General features: G+C 44.8%; 1 protein-coding gene across 5 annotated transcripts; it reads left to right on the plus strand.

Moving 5' to 3' along the window:
* Nucleotides 1-29: 29 nt before the first annotated feature.
* On the plus strand, nucleotides 30-19,465 carry SNAP47 (synaptosome associated protein 47). Of its 5 annotated transcripts, none has more exons than XM_077789967.2 (5): nucleotides 30-112; nucleotides 8,656-9,208; nucleotides 11,278-11,765; nucleotides 15,834-15,955; nucleotides 16,500-19,465. In XM_077789967.2, exons 2-5 carry the CDS (start codon nucleotides 8,715-8,717, stop codon nucleotides 16,644-16,646), a joined length of 1,251 nt encoding a protein of 416 aa, XP_077646093.2. In that variant the 5' UTR covers nucleotides 30-112; nucleotides 8,656-8,714; the 3' UTR covers nucleotides 16,647-19,465. The 5 variants fall into 5 exon arrangements, with proteins under 5 accessions (XP_077646093.2, XP_085418225.1, XP_077646096.2 ...); XM_085562099.1 differs by having other exon boundaries at nucleotides 71-112; nucleotides 8,622-9,208; nucleotides 16,500-18,623; XM_077789970.2 differs by lacking the exon at nucleotides 30-112 and adding an exon at nucleotides 129-201 and having other exon boundaries at nucleotides 16,500-18,623.
* Nucleotides 19,466-20,076: the final 611 nt, after the last annotated feature.

The following is a 20,076-nucleotide window of genomic DNA, read 5'->3' on the forward strand; positions in this document are numbered from 1 at the left end:
GCGCAGCGGCGCGGAGCTCAGCCAATAGGAACGCTCGGGTGCGCGGGGCTCAGCCAATGAGAGCGCGCGGAGGGCGCAGGCGCGGAGCGGAGCCGGTGCCGCACTGAGGGAGGTGCGTGGGGGGGCCCGGGGGGCTCCGAGTGGGGCTGGGGGGTCGGAAATGGAAGCTCGGGGGCACAGCTTGCGGCTTGGGGCCATCAGGTTGGGCTTGGGGGCCACAAATTTGGGTCTGGGGGTGCTCTGGATAGGGAAAGGGGGGCTCTGATCCATGGCCGCAGTGGTCTTGGACCGAGACCACGGGGTCCGAACGGGGCTGGGGGGCTCCAAATGGATCTTGGGGGTCGGAAATGGGGCTGGGGGGACACAAATTTGGGCTGGGGGGACACAAATTTGGGCTGGGGGGACACAAATTGCAGCTTGGGGGTGCTGTGGATAGGGAATGGGGGTCTCCAGTCCATGGCCACGGTGTTCTTGAACTGGGACCAGGGGGTCCAAATGGGGCTGGGGGGCTCCAAATGGAGATTTGGGGTTGGAAATGGGGCTGGGGGGACACAGAATTGGGCTGGGGGGTCAAAAATTGTGGGTTGGGGGAACACAAATTGAAGTCAGGGGTGCTGTGGATAGGGAATAGGGGTTCCATTTTATCACTGTGGTGGTCTTGGGCTGGGACTGGGGGGTCCGAACGGGACTGGGGTCTCCAAATGGGGCGGGAGGGGTTGGAGGTGGAGCTTGGGGTGAAAAATTTGGGCTGGGGAGGTCACAGATTGGGGCTGGGGGGTCAGAAATTTGGGCTGGGGGGACACAAATTGGGTCTGGGGGTGCTGTGGATAGGGAAAGGGGGCTCCAATCCATGGCTGCCGTGGTCTTGGACTGGGATTGAGGGGTCTGAACAGGGCTGGGGGGCTCCAAATGGAGCTTGGGGGTCGGAAATGGGGCTGGGGGGACACAGAATTGGGTTGGAGGGTCAGAAATTTGGGCTGGAGGGACACAAATTGATGTCAGGGGTGCTGTGGATAGGGAATGGGGGTCTCCAGTCCATGGCCACGGTGGTCTTGAACTGGGACCAGGTGGTCCGAACGGGGCTGGGGGGCTCCAAATGGAGCTTGGGGGTCAGAAATGGGGCTGGGGGGTCAAAAATTTTGGGCTGGGGGGACACAAATTGAGGTCAGGGGTGCTGTGGATAGGGAAAGGGGTCTCCAATCCATGGCTGCCGTGGTCTTGGGCTGGGACCGGGGGATCCGAACGGGGCTGGGGGGCTCCAAATGGAGCTTGGGGGTTGGAAATGGGGCTGGGGGGACACAAATTGGGACTGGGGGGTTGGCAATGGGGCTGAGGGGTCCCGAATTGGGTTTTGGGGACTCCTGTCCTGGTCTGGGACTGGGCCCAGGGAGACTGGAAAGGCGGCGAGGGGAGCTGGAGGTGGAGAGGGGCTGGAAATGGGGAGGCAGAATTTGGGATTTGGGGCTCAGATCCATGGGATTGACACAGGATTGGGACAGGAGGTTGGAATTGGGGCTGGGGGAGGCAGAATTTGGGGTTTGGGACTCAGATCCATGGGATCTAACTGGGATTGGGACAGGGGGTTGGAATTGGGGCTGGGGGAGGCAGAATTTGGGGTTTGGGACTCAGATCCATGGGATCTGACTGGGATTGGGACAGGAGGTTGGAATTGGGGCTGGGGAGGCACAGTTTGGGGTTTGGGGCTCAGATCCATGGGATCTGACTGGGATTGGGACAGGAGGTTGGAATTGGGGCTGGGGAGGCACAGTTTGGGGTTTGGGGCTCAGATCCATGGGATTGACACAGGATTGGGACAGGGGGTTGGAATTGGGGCTGGGGAGGCAGAATTTGGGGTTTGGGGCTCAGATCCATGGGATCTAACTGGGATTGGGACAGGGGGTTGGAATTGGGGCTGGGGGAGGCACAATTTGGGGTTTGGGGCTCAGATCCATGGGATTGACACGGGATTGGGACAAGGGGGTTGGAATTGGGGCTGGGGGAGGCAGAATTTGGGGTTTGGGGGACTCGGATCCATGGGATTGATACGGGATTGGGACAGGGGGGTTGGAATTGGGGCTGGGGGAGGCAGAATTTGGGGTTTGGGGGACTCGGATCCATGGGATTGACACGGGATTGGGACAAGGGGTTGGAATTGGGGCTGGGGAGGCACAGTTTGGGATTTGGGGCTCAGATCCATGGGATTGACACAGGATTGGGACAGGGGGGTTGGAATTGGGGCTGGGGCAGGGTTGGTGCTGGGAATTGGGGAGGGGGCCGGGAATGGAGGGGCTGGGATTGGGAATTCTCTTGGATCCTGGGCTGAGCTGGCTCCGGAGCGGGGCTGGGATGGGATTTGGAGAGGGAATTCCTCCCTCAGAGATCCCATCAGAGATGGATGGGGGAAGGGGAGTGGGAAAATCCCTTAAATTCCTGGGTGACAGCGAGTTGTGTGGGAATCTGGGCATGGAGGGGCTGGGGGATCCTGAGGGAGCTGGGAATGTTCAGTCAGGAGAGAAGGAGGCTCCGGGGGAGCTGCTGGGGTCTGGCTCTGCTCCCGGGGAACAGGGACAGGAGGAGAGGGAGATTTTGGTTGGAAATTGGGGAAATTCCTTCGTGGAAGTGTCCAAGGACAGATTGGATCCACTTGGGATAGTGGAAGGTGTCCATGCCCTTGGAATGGGATCATCCTCAGGGTCCCTCCCAACCCAAACTGTTGGAATTCTCTGGAATTCTCTGTTCCATTGGGCTGAGGAGGAGGAAGACTCCTGGGAAAAAGGAAGAGGAAGGGATGGAGATCCTTGGAAGAAGGGAGGAATTCCAGCTTGGGGTGAGGAAACAGAAGTGAGGAATGAAGGAATGAGGTCAGGCCTGGATACTGCACAGCTTGGAGGATCCTAAATTTGAAATTTGTGGATTTATTAATCCTGGAATCGAGTCTTAATTAAAAAAAGAGGCAGAGTGACTGGATAGGATTTATAAACTCATTTATTGAGTGTGGCTCCCAGGGGTTTTGAGCTCAGCATTTCCCAGATTTAATTCCGGGATTAAACCCCCCTGTGGAATTCTCAGCCAGGCAGGAGGAGAGGAACTAAACAGTAAAAAGTGCAGGACAGTTCTGGTCATCATTCCCAAAAAACCTGGGAATGAATGTTGATGGGAACGTCACCCAGGGATGGTGCCAGCTCCTCCCCCTAATTAGCTAATTAGTAACGCTCCCGGTTAATTGGCTGAGCTCACCAAAGGTGAATCAGCTCCTTTTTCTGGAAGCAGCCCCTGGATGATGTTCCAGGGAAAGAATTCCTGCAAAATCCCCGTGACACTGCTGATGCCAAATCCTCACCTCCTTGGGGCTGATCCAGGCCTTGCTGTGGATGGAATTCCAGGATTTTGGGGCAGATGTGGCCAAAAATCCGATTATTTCCTAAAAAAAGAGTGTGGATGATGGAAGAGTCCCCATTTGATCTGAGAACAAATGGAGAAGGAACATTTTGGGAAGAAGCTGAAGGAATTTCTTGTGGAATCCCTCAGGTGTCTCCTGGATGAAGGACTGTGACATTCCCAAGTTTGCAAACCTGTGACATTCCCAAATTTCCAAACCTATTCCTGAATTTACAAAGAATTCAGAAGCAATTTGGTTTTTTTTGTTTTATTTTTCCACCCATCCCAACATTTTCATGGATGTCAAATCCACCTTTCCCTGACAGAAATCCCAGGGGTTCCTGTGGATGGAATTCCAGGGTTTTGGGGCAGATGTGGCTAAAAATCAGATTATTTCCTAAAAAAAAAGTGTGGATAATGGGAGAGTCCAGATCTGACCTGGGGACAAATTGTGAGGGAATGTTTTGGGAAGAAATGGAAGGAATTTCTTGTGGAATATTTGGGATAGTGGAAGGTGATCCCATGGCAGCTGGAACTGGGTGATCCTTAAGATCCTTTCCCAAACTATTCCCTGATTCTTATCCCAAAATCCAGGATAATTCTGCCACTTGGTTTTCCAAGAATTCCAACCGTTTCCTTTGTTTAACGTTGGAAAAAAAATCCTTTTGTCTTTTTAATTGGAAATTTAAATTTCCTTTTGGAGAGAGAAGAATTCTCCTGATCTGTTGCTAATGAAAATATCGTTATATTGGAGAAAAAAAAAAGGATTACATTCCCAGCTGGATTTTTCCTTGGAAAAATAAAAAGGATTTCATTCACAACTTGATTTATTCCATGGAAAATGAAAAGGATTTTATTCCCAGCTGGATTTTTCTTTGGCAAAAAAAAAAAGGATTTTATTCACAGCTGGATTTTTACTTGGGGAAAAATAGGTTTTATTCCCAGATGGATTTTTCTTTGGGGAAAAAAAAGGGATTTGGTTCCCAGCTGGATTTTTCCTTGGAAAAATAAAAAGGATTTAATTCACAACTTGATTTATTTCATGGAAAATGAAAAGGATTTTATTCCCAGCTGGATTTTTACTTGGGGAAAAATAGGATTTTTTCCCAGATGGATTTTTCTTTGGGGAAAAAAATAAGGATTTTATTCCCAGCTGGATTTTTCTTTGGGGAAAAAAAAGGGATTTGATTCCCAGCTGGATTTTTCCTTGGGGAAAAAAAAAAAGGATTTCAATCACAACTTGATTTATTCCATGGAAAATGAAAAGGATTTTATTCCCAGCTGGATTTTTACTTGGGGAAAAATAGGTTTTTTTCCCTGTTGGATTTTTCTTTGGGGAAAAAAATAAGGATTTTATTCCCAGCTGGATTTTTACTTGGGGAAAAAAAAGGGATTTGGTTCCCAGCTGGATTTTTCCTTGGGGAAAAAAAAAAAAAAAAAAAAAGAATTTAATTCCCAGCTGGATTTTTCCTTGGAAAATAAAAAGGATTTCATTCCCAGCTGGAATTTTTCCTTGGAAAATTTTCCCTCGGGCGCAGCAGGGAGCTGAGCAAAGCTTGGAGCTCTCAGGTGAGTCAGGAATCACAGGACTGGAGACAAATCCAGGCCTGAAAACCTCGGGAAGTGACGGCTCCGCCTGTGCTGCCCTGCCAGGCCTCGGGTTCGTTTCCTACTCCATACAAATCCTGGAATTCTTAAGGAATTTTCATTTTGGGAACAGCCTCTCTTGTGTTTTCCTTTAGCTTCAAGGTTTTTTTAAAAAAAAACTTGGAAGAGAAAAAAAACTGAGGGGAAAAAATTCCTCCCTGAGGGGAAAAAATGCTCCTGGAGAATTCCATGGATCCAAATCCAGGTAAGAAACTTGGGATAAGGATCAAGAAGAGCTTATTTTAATTTATAATTAGGTATAAATCCTTGATTTTTTTAAGGAACTTTCATTTTGGGGACGGCCTTAGTTCCCAAAATTGTATTTTCCTGTAGAAATTTTTTTCCTTGGTGAAAATTTGGGTAAAAAAGCCCTGAGGGAAAAAAAATCCTCCCTGAGAATTCCGTGGATACAATTCCAGGTAGGAAATTTGGGATAAGGATCGAGAAGAGCTTATTTTAATTTATTATTAAATATAAATCCATTCTATTTCAAGGAATTTTCGTTTTGGGAACAGCCTCAGTTGTATTTTCCTTTGGAATTTTTTCCCTGGTTGAAAACTTGAAAATCTCCGAGGGGGAAAATTCCTCCCTGAGGGGAAAATTCCATGGATCCAAATCCATATAAAAAACTTGGGATAAAGATCAAGAAGAGCTTATTTTAATTTATAATTAGGTATAAATCCTTGATTTTTTAAAGGAATTTTGATTTTGGGAACAGCTTTAGTTATATTTTCCTTTAGAAGTTTTTCCCCTGGTGAAAATTTGGGGGAAAAACCCTGAGGGAAAAAAAATCCTCCCTGAGAATTCCGTGGATACAATTCCAGGTAGGAAATTTGGGATAAGGATCGAGAAGAGCTTATTTTAATTTATTATTAAATATAAATCCATTCTATTTCAAGGAATTTTCGTTTTGGGAACAGCCTCAGTTGTATTTTCCTTTGGAATTTTTTCCCTGGCTGAAAACTTGAAAAACCGTGTGGGAGAAAATTTCTCCCTGAGGGGAAAATTCCATGGATCCAAATCCAGATAAAAAACTTGGGATAAAGATCAAGAAGAGCTTATTTTAATTTATAATTAGGTATAAATCCTTGATTTTTTAAAGGAATTTTGATTTTGGGAACAGCTTTAGTTATATTTTCCTTTAGAATTTTTTTCCCTGGTGAAAATTTGGGTAAAAAGCCCTGAGGGAAAAAAAATCCTCCCTGAGAATTCCGTGGATACAATTCCAGGTAGGAAATTTGGGATAAGGATCGAGAAGAGCTTATTTTAATTTATTATTAAATATAAATCCATTCTATTTTAGGGAATTTTTGTTTTGGGAACAGCCTCAGTTGTATTTTCCTTTGGAATTTTTTCCCTGGTTGAAAACTTGAAAATCTCCGAGGGGGAAAATTCCTCCCTGAGGGGAAAATTCCATGGATCCAAATCCAGATAAGAAATTTGGGATAAGGATCAAGAAGAGCTTATTTTAATTTATTATTAAATATAAATCCATTCTATTTTAAGGAATTTTTGTTTTGGGAACAGCCTCAGTTGTATTTTCCTTTGGAATTTTTTCCCTGGCTGAAAACTTGAAAAACCCTGTGGGAGAAAATTCCTCCCTGAGGAGAAAAAATTCTTCCCTGAAAATTCCATGGATACAAATCCAGATAGGAAACTTGGGATAAGGCTCAGGAAGAACTTATTTTAATTTATTAAATATAAATCCTTGATTTTTAAAGGAATTTTCATGTTGAGAATAGCCTCAGTTGTATTTTCCTTTGGAATTTTTTCCTTGCTGAAAACTTGGCTGTAACCACTCTTCGAAATCCGATTTTTCCTGTGATTTTGTTCCCTCTCTGTCCCCACAATTTTCTCCAGGGATTTACTGGATCAAAAGAGGTGGAGAATTTTCACTTTAAATTCCAGGTTTTTTTGCCAATTTATGGCTGATTTTTTTTTTTTTGTCTCTAAAATTAATGATGAAGAAAAGTTATTAAAAATCTATGGAAATAAGGGATGCAATCCAAATAAAGGAATTTTTTTGTGTATAGCGTGAGCTAATCCTTATCTTAATTATATTGAAATTTTGAGTGTGTTTGATTAAAATAAATAATTCTAAAATTATTTAACTTAAAATTATTTACTAAAAAAAATATTTTTTAAAAATCACTGGAAGTGAACTTTTTAAGGAATTAATGATCGAGCAGCCTGAAAATGCTGGGAGATCTCAGGGTGGGATCAGGAATTCAGCATTCCTGAAGAATTTTTTTGTTTTCCTGAGAATTCCTCAACTTTTCCTGGAGGGAGCAGGCTGGTGTGAAATTAAGGAGGGTAATTAGTGAGCACCTCATTAATGGCACAGCAGAATTCCAGAGCTCCTGGAATTCATCCGTGGAATACCAAAGCCTTGGAGAAGATGATCGTGGAGCAATGGAATCCCAGTGATGTCATCAGCATTCCCAAATTAATTCCGGGATGGAGCCAGGTCTCGGTGCTGGAATCCGCAGCCATGAGGAAGATATTCCAGGAAAATTCCAACCCTTGGCTCCAAGAAACTTCTGGAAGCCTGGAGAGAAACCGTTCCAAAGTTGGGATTTTTTGGATGGAAGGAATTCCTGAGGAATTTTGGGAATTCCCAGAAAACACTGGGATTTCCTGGAGAATATTGACAAATCCTGGAAAATACTGGGAATTCCTGCGGAATACTGCGAATTTCCAGAGAATATTGACAAACCTTGAGAATACTGGGACTGTACTGGAGAATACTGGGAATTTGCAGAAAATACTGGGATTTCCTGGAGAATACTGGGAATATGCGGAGAATACTGGGATTTCCTGGAGAATACTGGGATTTCCTGGAGAATACTGGGATTTCCTGGAGAATACTGGGATTTCCTGGAGAATACTGGGAATTTGTGGAGAATACTGGGATTTCCTGGAGAATACGGGGAAATCTTGGAGAATAATAGGAATTCCTGAGGAATGTTGACAATTCCTGGAGAATTCCTGAATTGTGCTTAACGTGCCTGGATGTTGAAATGCCAGAGGGGGAAGGGAGTGAGCAGGGATTTATAAAGAGGGATGAGCTGGAATTTTGGGATATCCTGGGTTTTCTTCAGGACCTGTTGGTCTGTGGGAAGCTGAGGATGAGCTGGGAGCTGGAATATTCCAGTATATGGATGGAATTATTGGGAGAACTCATGGAAGTGGTGTTAATGGGCTTTTTCAGAGGAAATTGGGAATTTTGGGATATCTGGGATTTTCCTCAGTGCCTGTTGGTCTATGGGAGGCTGGGATGAGCTGGGAATGGGAATATTCCAGGATGTGGATGGAATTATTGGGAAAATGCATGGCCAGTGATGTTGATGGGCTTTTCCTGAGGAAATACGGAATTTTGGGATACCTGGGATTTTCCTCAGTGCCTGTTGAGGATGTGGGAAGCTGAGGATGAGCTGGGAATGGGAATATTCCGGGATATGAATGGAATTCTTGGGAAAACGCATGATGGGCTTTTCCAGAGCAGATATTCCTGTGGTTAGAAATGCTTCCCAAATTCCTTGGCTATCCAGCTGAAAAGAGCCAGGAGCCAGATGAATTCATGTCTGTTTTTTCAGAATTCCTACTTTTTTTTTCCCCCTTGGATTTTAGTGTCTCCTGCTGGATCCAAGAGCATTTCCCTGGGAGAGGAGGCCGGGAAGAGCGAGCTGATGAACGAGGACATCCGGATCCATTCCTGGCCTTGCTCCTACTACCTGGACACCAGCAAACAATGGATCCCTGGGAAGCTCTCCCTGACTCCCGTTTCCATCAAATTCACGGCTGACAAAACGGGAGAGCTCCTGGTGGATTTCCACCTTTCCGGGATCAGCGAGATCAAGAAGGAATCTTCCCATTTAATCTTCAGCTCCCTCACCATCCTGGAGAAGAGCACCAAGCACTGGTTCAGCTCCCTGCATCCCAACAGGAATGTGGTGTTCAACATCCTGGAGCATTTCTGGAGGGAGCAGCTGCTGTCCAGCCGGGAGGCCGGAGCGGGAGCGGCCCTGGAATCCAGCAAGGGCAAGGAGTTGACGGGAATGTTGGAGGGATCCCAGAAACGCCTGGAGGACACGGCCAAGGTGCTGCATTCCCAGGGGGAACAGTTCGACAACATCATGAGGGGACTCCACAAGATCGAGGGGGACATGGATGTGGCCGACAGGTTCGGAATGGGAACGGTCCCGGAGCTGGGAATGCTTTGGTGGGCATGGAATTCCTGGGGGAGGTCTTCGGGAAATGAGACTGGGTTTTTCATTGGAAGGATGGAGCAGCTCCGTGAGGAAAGCCTGAGGGAGCTGGGAATGTTCACCTGGAGAAGGGAAAAATCCATGGAAAACTCAGAGCCCCTGGCAGGGCCTGGAGGAACTCCAGGAGAGCTGGAGAGGGACTGGGGACAAGGGATGGAGGGACAGGACACAGGGAATGGCTCCCACTGCCAGAGGGCAGGGATGGATGGGAGATTGGGAATTAGGAATTCCTGGCTGGGATGGAATTCCCAGAGCAGCTGTGGCTGCCCCTGGATTATCCCTGGCAGTGCCCAAGGCCAGGCTGGAGCACCCTGGAGCAGTGGGAATTCCCTGCCCATGGAATGGGATAATCCTTAGGATCCCTTCCAATCCCAGCCTTTTGTGCCCATGGGCTCAGGGGATGTTGGGAATTCAGCTCTGGGAATTCAGGAATGCCACAATCTCCTTCCTCCATAGGAATAAAATGGGGATAAGTGGAGCTGAGCAGTGTTTGCAGTGCCCAGCCCTGCTGCCATTCCTGGAAAATCCGGAGCTGTGCCGCCTTTTTTCCCTCACGATTTTTTCCCGCCATTTTTCCCTCATGATTTTTTCCCGACGTTTTTCCCCTCACGATTTTTTCCCTGCCATTTTTGTTTCCCTCTGTTTTTTCCCTTCCCTATCTTCCTACATTTTTTTCCTTTCTCACACTTTTTCCTGCCCTTTTTCCCTCACGATTTTTTTCCCTCATGATTTTTTCCCTGCCATTTTTGTTTCCCACTCTTTTTTCCCTTCCACGTCTTCCCACTCTTTTTTCCTTTCCCACACTTTTCCCCTCACCATTTTTTCCCTGCCATTTTTGTTTCCCTCTGTTTTTTTCCCTCTCCTTTTCCCTTCCTGCCCTTTTTTCCTTTCCCTCCCTCTTTTCTTCCCTCCCTTTTCCCTCACAGCTTTCCTGGAAAACCTTTGCTTTGATTTTCTAGGAATATTCCCAAGCCTTTAAAAACTTTGGGTTTAATGGGAAGGAAACTGGAATTGGGGATTTTGGGCAAGCTTGTGGCAGGATTGGAATATCCAATATTCCAACGCCCGGGAAAAGCAGGAATTGTCAGGAATGGGAACGGCCAGGGCTCCCGGGGAATATTTGTGCCAAATATTTCCTTATCTTGGAACCCTCTGGATAAAATTCCAGCGGGAGTGAGGGGAATGCAGCTCTGGAGGAGAGGAAAGGAATGGGAAAGGACTCGGAGTGTGGAAGGGACTTGGAATTCCCTGGATTCAAGGGTGGCTAAGCATTAGCCAGCTTGGAGCTGCAGCAGGGAATTTCAGAGGGCTCTTCCCAGGTTTTATTGAATTTATGGAGCAGGGAATTCCTGGGAGTATCTCTAGATTTTAATGGGCTTAAAACCAGGGAATGAAAACAGAATTAAATTGGGATTTTAGGGATGTTTATTTTCGGTTTTCCCTTGAAAAAATCAGGAATATTTTCCTTGTATTTGGATCAGGCGCTGCAGCTGAACAATTCCAGCCCTGGCTCCCTTGCCTGTTTGCTGGGAATGTTTTCCTTAGGGAGCTGCACCAACACTGCTGGAAAGGTGGGGTCTGGACACTTCTGGGAAGTGTCTGCTGGATTTTGGAGCCTCGATCTGGAATTTTCAGTGTTTTATCTGGGAATTTGGGTGTGGAGCAAAAGGGGTAAAGGAAAAGGGACAGGGAAAGGCCTTGGAAGTGGTGATGGATGGCTGGGCAGGAGTGGGAATACTGAGGAACAGGCACATGGAAATGGGCCTGGAAAAACCCAATTTCATTCCTTCCTTCCCAGCTGGGATTCGGGGATTTTTTCCAAAGGATTATGAGGAGAAGGTGGGGTTTGATCTGCCTGCATCCTGGGAAATTGTGGATGGGTTTGAGGAGGGATTAAGGAATTTCCATGTCCGTGGGGATTTTTTTGGAACTGCTGGAATACCCAGAGCTTTTCCCTCTCCCAACCCTCCCTTCCTCCTTCCAGGCTGTTGACAGAGCTGGAATCTCCTTCCTGGTGGCCCTTCAGCACCAAACTCTGGAAAACCCCTCTGGAAGCGAAGCCCAAGGAAAGCCCCGCAGCTCCCGATCCCGAAACGCAGGAAGGAATCCTGCTGCGAATTCCCGTGATTATCACCCACAGGACGGACTCCAGCGCCAAACCGGGCAAGCTCACGCTGCTTCCCTCCGGCCTGGAAATCGAGGATTGCAATTCCCAGCTGCTGCACCGCTTCGAATCCCGGGATGTGGACGATATCCGCGTGCACACTCCCTACGAGATCAGCGTCCGGCAGAGGTTCATCGGCAAGCCCGACACTTCCTACCGGCTCCTGGCGGCGCGGATGCCCGAGGCCATTCCCATCCTGGAGATGCAGTTCAGCAAGAAGATCCAGTTTTTGGAGGATGCTCTGGGATTTGCCGGAGGAGCCGGGAAGTCTCCTCGGGCGGATTTGGGCGCGTCCATCTGGCAGGCAGGTGGGTGCCAGCGGATTCCAAAGGGTTTTTCCCAAGGAGCGCTCCAGAGGCAAATCGGCCCCGCAGAGAAGTCCGTGGCGAGGATAAATCCAAGGAATAAACTCCAGAGCCATTGGCACTGCTGCTGCTTTTCCTGCAGTGAATTCCCAGCTGGAAGGGAATATCCAATATTCAATAGCCAATAATTAACACCCAATAATTACTATCCAATACCCGCTAATTGATATCCAGTATCCAATATCCCGTATCCAATGTTTAATATCCAATATCCCGTATCCAATATCCAATGTTTAATATCCAACATCCCGTATCCAATATCCAATGTTTAATATCCAACATCCCGTATCCAATATCCAATGCTTAATATCCAATATCCCGTATCCAATATCCAATGTTTAATATCCAATATCCCGTATCCAATATCCAATGCTTAATATCCAATATCCCATATCCAATATCCAATGTTTAATATCCAATATCCCGTATCCAATATCCAATGTTTAATATCCAATATCCCGTATCCAATATCCAATGTTTAATATCCAATATCCCATATCCAATGTGTAATATCCCATATTTAATATCCCAAATCAAATATTTAATATCTCATGTCCTATATCAAATATCACACATCCAATAGTCAGTATTCAGTATTCCATATTTAAAATCCAGTATCCATTATTTCATAATTTATATTGCATATTCCATATCCAAGGTTTAATATCCCATATCCAATGTTTAATATCCAATAGTCCACATCCACTATCCCATATCCAGTGTTTAATATCCCAGATCCAAAATTTTATATCTCATGTCCCATATCCAGTATCACACATCCAATAGTCAATATTCAATATCCCATATTTAAAATTCAGTATTTCATAATTGATACTGCATATTCCGTATCCAAGGTTTAATGTCCCATATCCAATGTTTAATATCCAATATTCCACACCCACTATCCCATATCCAGTGTTTAATCTCCCAAATCCAATATTTAATATCTCATGTCCTATATCCAATATCACACATCCAATAGTCAATATTCAATATCCAATATTTAAAATCCAGTATCCAATATCCAGTATTTCGTAATTGATATTGGATATTCCATATCCAAGGTTTAACATCCCATATCCTATATCCAAGTTTTAATATCCCACATCCAGTATCCCATATCCAATACCCCATATCCAATGTATGATATTTAATATCCCATATCAAGTATGCAATATCCAATGTTTAATATCCAGTATCCCATATCCAATAATAAATATCCAATATCCCATATCCAGTATCCAATATTTAATATCTCATATCCAACATCCCATATCCAGTGTTTTAATATCCCATATTCAATATCCCATATTCCATATCCCATGTCCAATATCCAGTATTTATATTAAATCTTTAATTCCCTTAAATCCTGAATATTTACCCCCAATATCCAGGAATCTTGAATTAAAACATGGGATAAAAAACTGATTTTGCCAGATTAAAAACCCAGGATTTTGATATAAGACAAGCCCAGGTGTGGGAATTGCAGAGATTTTGGAATAATTTTAAGAAAACTTTGGAAAAGTATTTTGGAAATTTGGAAAATTCCCAACAAGAAAATTGATATTCCCTACTACTAATCCTAAAATTCCAGGATGGGTTTTTTTAACCCAACCTTGGGAATTTTCAACAGCTTGGAATTTATTCCTCCCACCGTCCCTGAACCCTTTTTTTTTGTTTTCCCTAATTTTTAATCCCAAAGTAGCAAAGAAAAGATGTATCCAGTGCCAAAAACAACTGGAAAATCGGGATAAATTCATAAATCCACCAATTTCTGATTGGAATTCCAGCAAGGAAGGGAATATCCTGGTTTTGAGGAATATTCCAGCTTGGAAAAGCTCCTTGATTTTTTTTAAGGAAGTGAATTTTGGCCTCTGGAATTTTGTGTTATTCCAAAAAAATCTCGGTTCCCAATGGGATTCCAGGAAACTTATCGGATCTCCAGCCCTTTTCCAGAGGTTTTCCTGCTGTTTTCCAGCTGGATTTTGTTCTCCTTCCCTACTTAATTTAGAAAATCTTGGGAAGCAGAGGGGAGCTGATGGAAATCCTGACTTTTCCCATTTTATTTGTGTTTTCCTTGGATTTGTCGCTGTTCCCATTCCGTCACAAGGTGGCACTCACGGACTGTGTGGGATACTTTGGGATTTTTCCATGGAAAACTGATTTTTTTCCTTCTTTTTTTGCCATTTTTCTCAAATCAGGAGGGAAAAAAATCAGTTTTTTCTGGTCCCGTCTCCGTGTTTTCCAATAGGGAATTGATCCAAGGATTTTTGGGATAAATATCCTTGTAGGGCATGGAAATCTCTGGGAAAAATCTGGATTTTCCCTCAAAACTGCCACAATCCCACTTGGACCTTTTGTTTACACCAATCCTGCCCTTGGTTTATGCATAAATTTATAGAATTAAATTCCCAAAAAAATCCATTTTGGCTTCATTCCACGTGGAAAAGGAATTTAGGGAATTATTTTTATCCAAAACCTACTGGCTATTTTAATTTTAAAATTAATATTATTTTATTTATTTACTAACAGTATTTTTTCTGGATTTTTTAGCTGCTTTACGCTTTTTCCCAGCTTTTTTTTTGGGGATAAACATTGTAATTTTGGAACAGCTTTGATGCAATTTTATCCCAAAGACCATCTGAGAATTCCCAGGATTAAAAACCTGGATTCAAATCCTAAATTCCATTTGCAGTGGCATCATTTAGGACAACTTAATCCTGGATTAAATTCCAGATTAATTCCCAAATTAAAATTCTCAGATTTTTATCCCTGGAGATAATTTTAATTGCCCTGCTTATCCTTGTGAACAAATTCCCTGATCATTTGGATTTTCCAGGAATTCCTGGAAAAATTGGGTGGATTTTTGTCTTTGACAGAAATAACCCCAAATATTTCTGATTTTCAACCAGTTCCATCCCTAAAAATGTCCTGGGAATTCCAGCTCTCCTTCCCACCTTGGCATTCCCGTGTTTTCTTCCTTATTCCAGGAATTCCTCCTGTCCTCAGTGGGATGAAAGGTTGGGAAGGATGGCGGCCTTGATTTTCATGGAATAATTAACAGACGGCTCTTGGGAATTCTCTGGGGAATTCTGTCATTCCCACTTTTCCTAATGAAATGCAGCAAGTGTATCCCAAATAAACAATGCCTGGTTCTTCCCCCTTTGGAAAACAAGGATAACATGGAAAAAATTCCTTGTTTTTCATTGGATGGAAGCTGAATGCGGGGATTGCAAGGATTGGGAATTTGTAGGAATTCTGGAGAGGGATTTAGGCTTTGGTGCTTTCAGGGCAGCTTTTCCTAAGGAAGAGTGGTTGGGATAGATGGGATATTTGGGAAGCAATTCCTGCCTGGAATGGAATTCCCACAGAAGCTGTGGATCCTTGGAAGTGTCCAAGGAAAGTTTGGAGCAGCTTGGGATAGTGAGAGTTGTGGAATGGGATCATCCTTGAGGTCCATCCCAAATCCTGGGATAATCCTGCTTTGTGGATTTGGGAATGTGTTGCCCTGCTCCCATGAATCCTCACATTCCAAATGATCTGGTTTTCCAAAGGCTCCCTAAATATGGAATAAAATTTAAAAAATAATAATGACTTAAAAAAGAAAACAACATTAAATAACATAAAGATAAAATAACAAAACATAAATAAAATGAAATAAAGTGAAATGAGGAAAAAATAAAATAAAAGAGAAGTAATAAAGAGAAAATTAAAAACAAAAAGAGAAGAATAAAGGGAAGTTGTAAGGAATACACTTTGAATATTCCCAGCAAACCAGAATTTAATGGGAAAAATTGGATCCTGATTCCTCCCAAATTCCCATGGAGCAAAGCACAGCTCAACCGCTTCCAGAATTCCGGAACAATCCTTAAGGATTCCACGAGCAGCAATTCTGTTATCCCAAGCTACCCTTGGACATTCCCAGGGATTCCTCAGCTTCTCTGGGAATTGCTGAAGCTTCCCCTCCTTTCCAGGCAGGAATTTTTCCTTAACGTGGAATTTTTCTGGCAGCCACGGGATTCCTGGGCGCCGCGGTGAATCCCGGATTGCCGGCGGGCAGCGCCGAAGGGACGGACAAGGAGCAGGTGCAGCTGCAGAAAATATCCCAGGAGGAAGCCAAGGAGCTCCGACAGGTGAAAATGGGGATGAGATTTCCCAGAATTTCCCAGAATTCCCAGAATGAGCGGGTTGGAAGAGACCTCCAAGATCATCGGGTCCAACCCAACCCTGGCACCCAGTGCCACATCCAGGTTTTGTTAAACACACCCAGGGATGGATGGGGACTCCACCTCCTCCCCGGGCAGAACATTCCAGAACTTTTTTTATTTTATTCCTTCTTCTACACTTTATTTCTTTGATTTTTATTTATTTCATTTTATTTTATTTTTTTTATAACGGGAAAAATATCCTGCCAGAGGGCAGGGCTGGATGGGATATTGGGAATTGGGAATTCCTGGCTGGGAGGGTGGGGAGGGGCTGGGCTGGAATTCCCAGAGCAGCTGTGGCTGCCCCTGGATCCCTGAGGTGTCCAAGGCCAGGCTGGGGCTTGGAGCTGGGATAGTGGGAGATGTCCCCATGGCTGGATGATCCTTAAGATCCCTTCCCACCCGGATTCTGGGATGTCAGAGCAGGAATTATCCCGTTGTTCCGCACGCTCTCCGTGTTTCCCTCCGGCAGATCCTGAAGAAGCTGAAGGGGCTGGCGCTGGAGACGGAGGCGGAGCTGGAAAGGCAGGACGAGGCCCTGGATTCCATCAGCAGCTCCGTGGATCGTGCCACGCTCACCATCGACCGGCAGAACCGCAGGATGAGGAAGCTGACCTAAGCTCCCGGCGGGAATGGGAACGCCGGCACGGGCAGGAGGGTGGGGGAGCCGGGAATTTCAGGACTGGTTTTTCCAGAGACACCTCGGGAGGGGTTTGGGATGAGGTTTGGAAAATGGCGCTGCTGGAGGTGAGTTCCTGAGAGGATTGGACGGTTCCTGGACTTGGATGATGGTTGGATCTTGGATCGTGATTGGATCTTGGAGGATGTTTGGATTTTGGATGGTTGGATCTTGGAGCATGACTTGGAGGATGGTTGGATCTTGGATCGTGATTGGATCTTGGAGGATGTTTGGATCTTGGATGGTTGGATCTTGGATCATGATTGGATCTTGGAGGATGTTTGGATTTTGGATGGTTGGATCTTGGAGCATGACTTGGAGGATGGTTGGATCTTGGATCATGGTTGGATCTTGGAGGATGTTTGGATCTTGGATGGTTGGATCTTGGATTGTGATTGGATCTTGGAGGATGTTTGGATTTTGGATGGTTGGATCTTGGAGCATGACTTGGAGGGTGTTTGGATCTTGGATGGTTGGATCTTGGAGCATGACTTGGAGGATGTTTGGATCTTGGATGGTTGGATCTTGTATTGTGATTGGATCTTGGAGGATGTTTGTATCTTGGATGGTTGGATCTTGGAGCATGACTTGGAGGATGTTTGGATCTTGGATGGTTGGATCTTGTATTGTGATTGGATCTTGGAGGATGTTTGTATCTTGGATGGTTGGATCTTGGAGCATGACTTGGAGGATGTTTGGATCTTGGATGGTTGGATCTTGGATTGTGATTGGATCTTGGAGGATGTTTGTATCTTGGATGGTTGGATCTTGGAGCATGACTTGGAGGATGTTTGGATTTTGGATGAGGTTTGCATGCCGGATGATGGCTGGATCTTGGAGGAGGTTTGGATCTTGGATGGCAGTTGGATTTTGGATGAGGTTTGGATGTTGAATGATGGTTGGATCTTAGATGAGGATTGGACCTTGGGTAATGTTTGCATCTTGGATGTGGGTTGGATCTTGGATCATGGTTGGATCTTGGATCGTGATTAGATCTTGGAGGATGTTTGGATCTTGGCTGATTGGATCTTAGATGATGGATAATGATGGATAATGTTTGGATTTTGGATGAGGTTTGCATGTTGGATGATGGCTGGATCTTGGACAGTGTTTGGATCTTGGGTCATGGTTGGATCTTAGTGTTTGGATCTTGGGTCATGGTTGGACATTGGATGAGGTTTGGATCGTGGAAGGTGTTTGGATTTTGAATAAGGATTGGACCTTGGGTAACGTTTGGATCTTGGAGGATGGTTGGATCTTGGATCATGGTTGGATCTTGGATCATGTTTGGATCTTGGAGGATGTTTGGATCTTGGATGGTTGGATCTTGGATCATGTTTGGATCTTGGAGGATGGTTGGATCTTGGGTGGTTGGATCTTGGATGAGGGTTGTACCTTGGATAATGTTTGGATTTTGGATGAGGGTTGCATGTTGGATGATTGTTGGACCTTGGATCACGTTTGGATCTTGGATGAGGCTTGGACCTTGGCTCGTGCTTGGACCTTGGATCACGTTTGGACCTTGGATCAAGTTTGGATCTTGGATCCTGGTTGCATCTTGGACGAGGTTTAGATCGTGGATGAGGTTTGGAAGCTTTTTTTGGATGGAAAGATCCGAATTTCCAATTGGGATGAAACAGAACTTGTGGATTCTCCACTGCCAAACCCTGTAAATAGGAAGGGGCGTGACAAAACCTGACTTAATTAATTAATTCATTCATTCATTAACGTGCTTTTTCATTTTGCTGCTTTCCAGCCCATGAATTCCCTCTCCAGCTCTTTCCCTAAAATCCTTTGGATCCGATCCTGATTTTTTTTGTTTATTTGCACTCAGTGGTGATGAAACATTTCAAGGCTTTTCCAGAATTCCTTAAAAAAAAGGGAATATTTTCAATTAAAGTCTGAAGTTTACACTTGGCTCTGTTGAGAACAGAGATTCCTAAATTATTGATATTCCATAGGAAAAATTCCCATTTCATCAATCCCTACCTTTTCCAGCTATTTCACCTCCAAGGAGCCGTTGTTAAATATCTTTATAAAATTATTTTTTTAATTTTAATTTAAGTATTTTTGGTGTTGCTTTCAAATCCAACACTTCCAGTGCAATATTTTCAAACAGTGAAGCTTCAAATCCTTGGATTCCCTGGGAATTTTTCCCATTTTTTTGGAATCCAGCCTAATTTTGGGAGAAAAAGACATTGAACCATGTCGAGGGTGTTGTTTGCAAGGTTTGTATTTCTTCAGCTTCGTTAGGACTGGAGTAAAATTTATTCCAAGTTTTTCCTGGCATGCACTTTATTGGAAAATCCAGTGATAATTCCATATCCATCAATTATTTCCAGGGAATAAAATCCCCTCGGAGCTTCTCCTGTTGTTTCCCGCCCCCAAATCGCTGCAGGTTTGCTGAGAGAGGAAAGGGCACTTCCCACACCTCATTTTTCCATGGATTTTGCACCAAATCCGTGTTTGTTGAGGCTGGGATGGGAACCGGGCGTGGGATGAGTCCAACCCAGAATTCCCAAAAAGAAATCTTTTGGATTGGAGCGGTTTTGGGGTGTTCTTTGTGCCATATTTTTTATTGTTGTGGGGTTTTAGCACCGACTCCGTATTTTGTGGGTTGTGTTGAGTCCAACATGTCCCAAAAAACTTGGAATATTCCTTGGAAAAACCCATCCTGGAGCTGTACATTGACTGAATTCCATGTGCCAGAAGGATTTTCCACCTGTAATTCCTTCTTATTAAATCTCTTGGAATTGTGATTTTTCTCTCCTGTCTTCACTTGGCTGGGAATTTACGGGAAAAATCCATCCCTGTTTTCCTGTGGAATGGCATTTCATGGATTCTGTGGAGTTGGGCTTTAGGATGGCTTTATTCGGGATTAAAAATATGGAAAATTTTCCCTGCTGGAAGGTGGCCCTGGATGAATTTTACGCTTCCAACCCAAACTGTTCCGTAATTCCGTGATCTTCAGCGAGGCTGGGAAGAGTGGCTGATATTCCAGAGGGGCCTCAAACTCCTGGAGAAATGGGCTGGTGGGATCCTCATGGATTTAAAAAGGAGAAATCCTTCCCTGGGGAGGAGCAATCCCGGGAATCGGAACATCCTGGGAACACCCAGCTGGAAAACGGGAGCTGGAGGTGCTGCTGGATGGAATTCCCAAATGGATTGGCTTGGAAGGGATTTTTTAGGATCATCCAGCCCCATCCCCAGGGACGTTTGCCACTATCCCAAGGTTGCTCCAAGCCCTTTTTTTCCATGAGAGTTGGAATGGAATGGGATGATCCTTAAGATCCCTTCCACCCCAAACCATTCTGGGATTTTCTGGGATTCTTTGTGGGATTCCCGACTCCTTTTGTGGGCTGTAGATCCC

This window comes from Lonchura striata, chromosome 2 (genome assembly GCF_050655825.1).
Source record: "Lonchura striata isolate lonStrDom1 chromosome 2, ASM5065582v1, whole genome shotgun sequence".
NCBI classification, from domain to species: domain Eukaryota; kingdom Metazoa; phylum Chordata; class Aves; order Passeriformes; family Estrildidae; genus Lonchura; species Lonchura striata.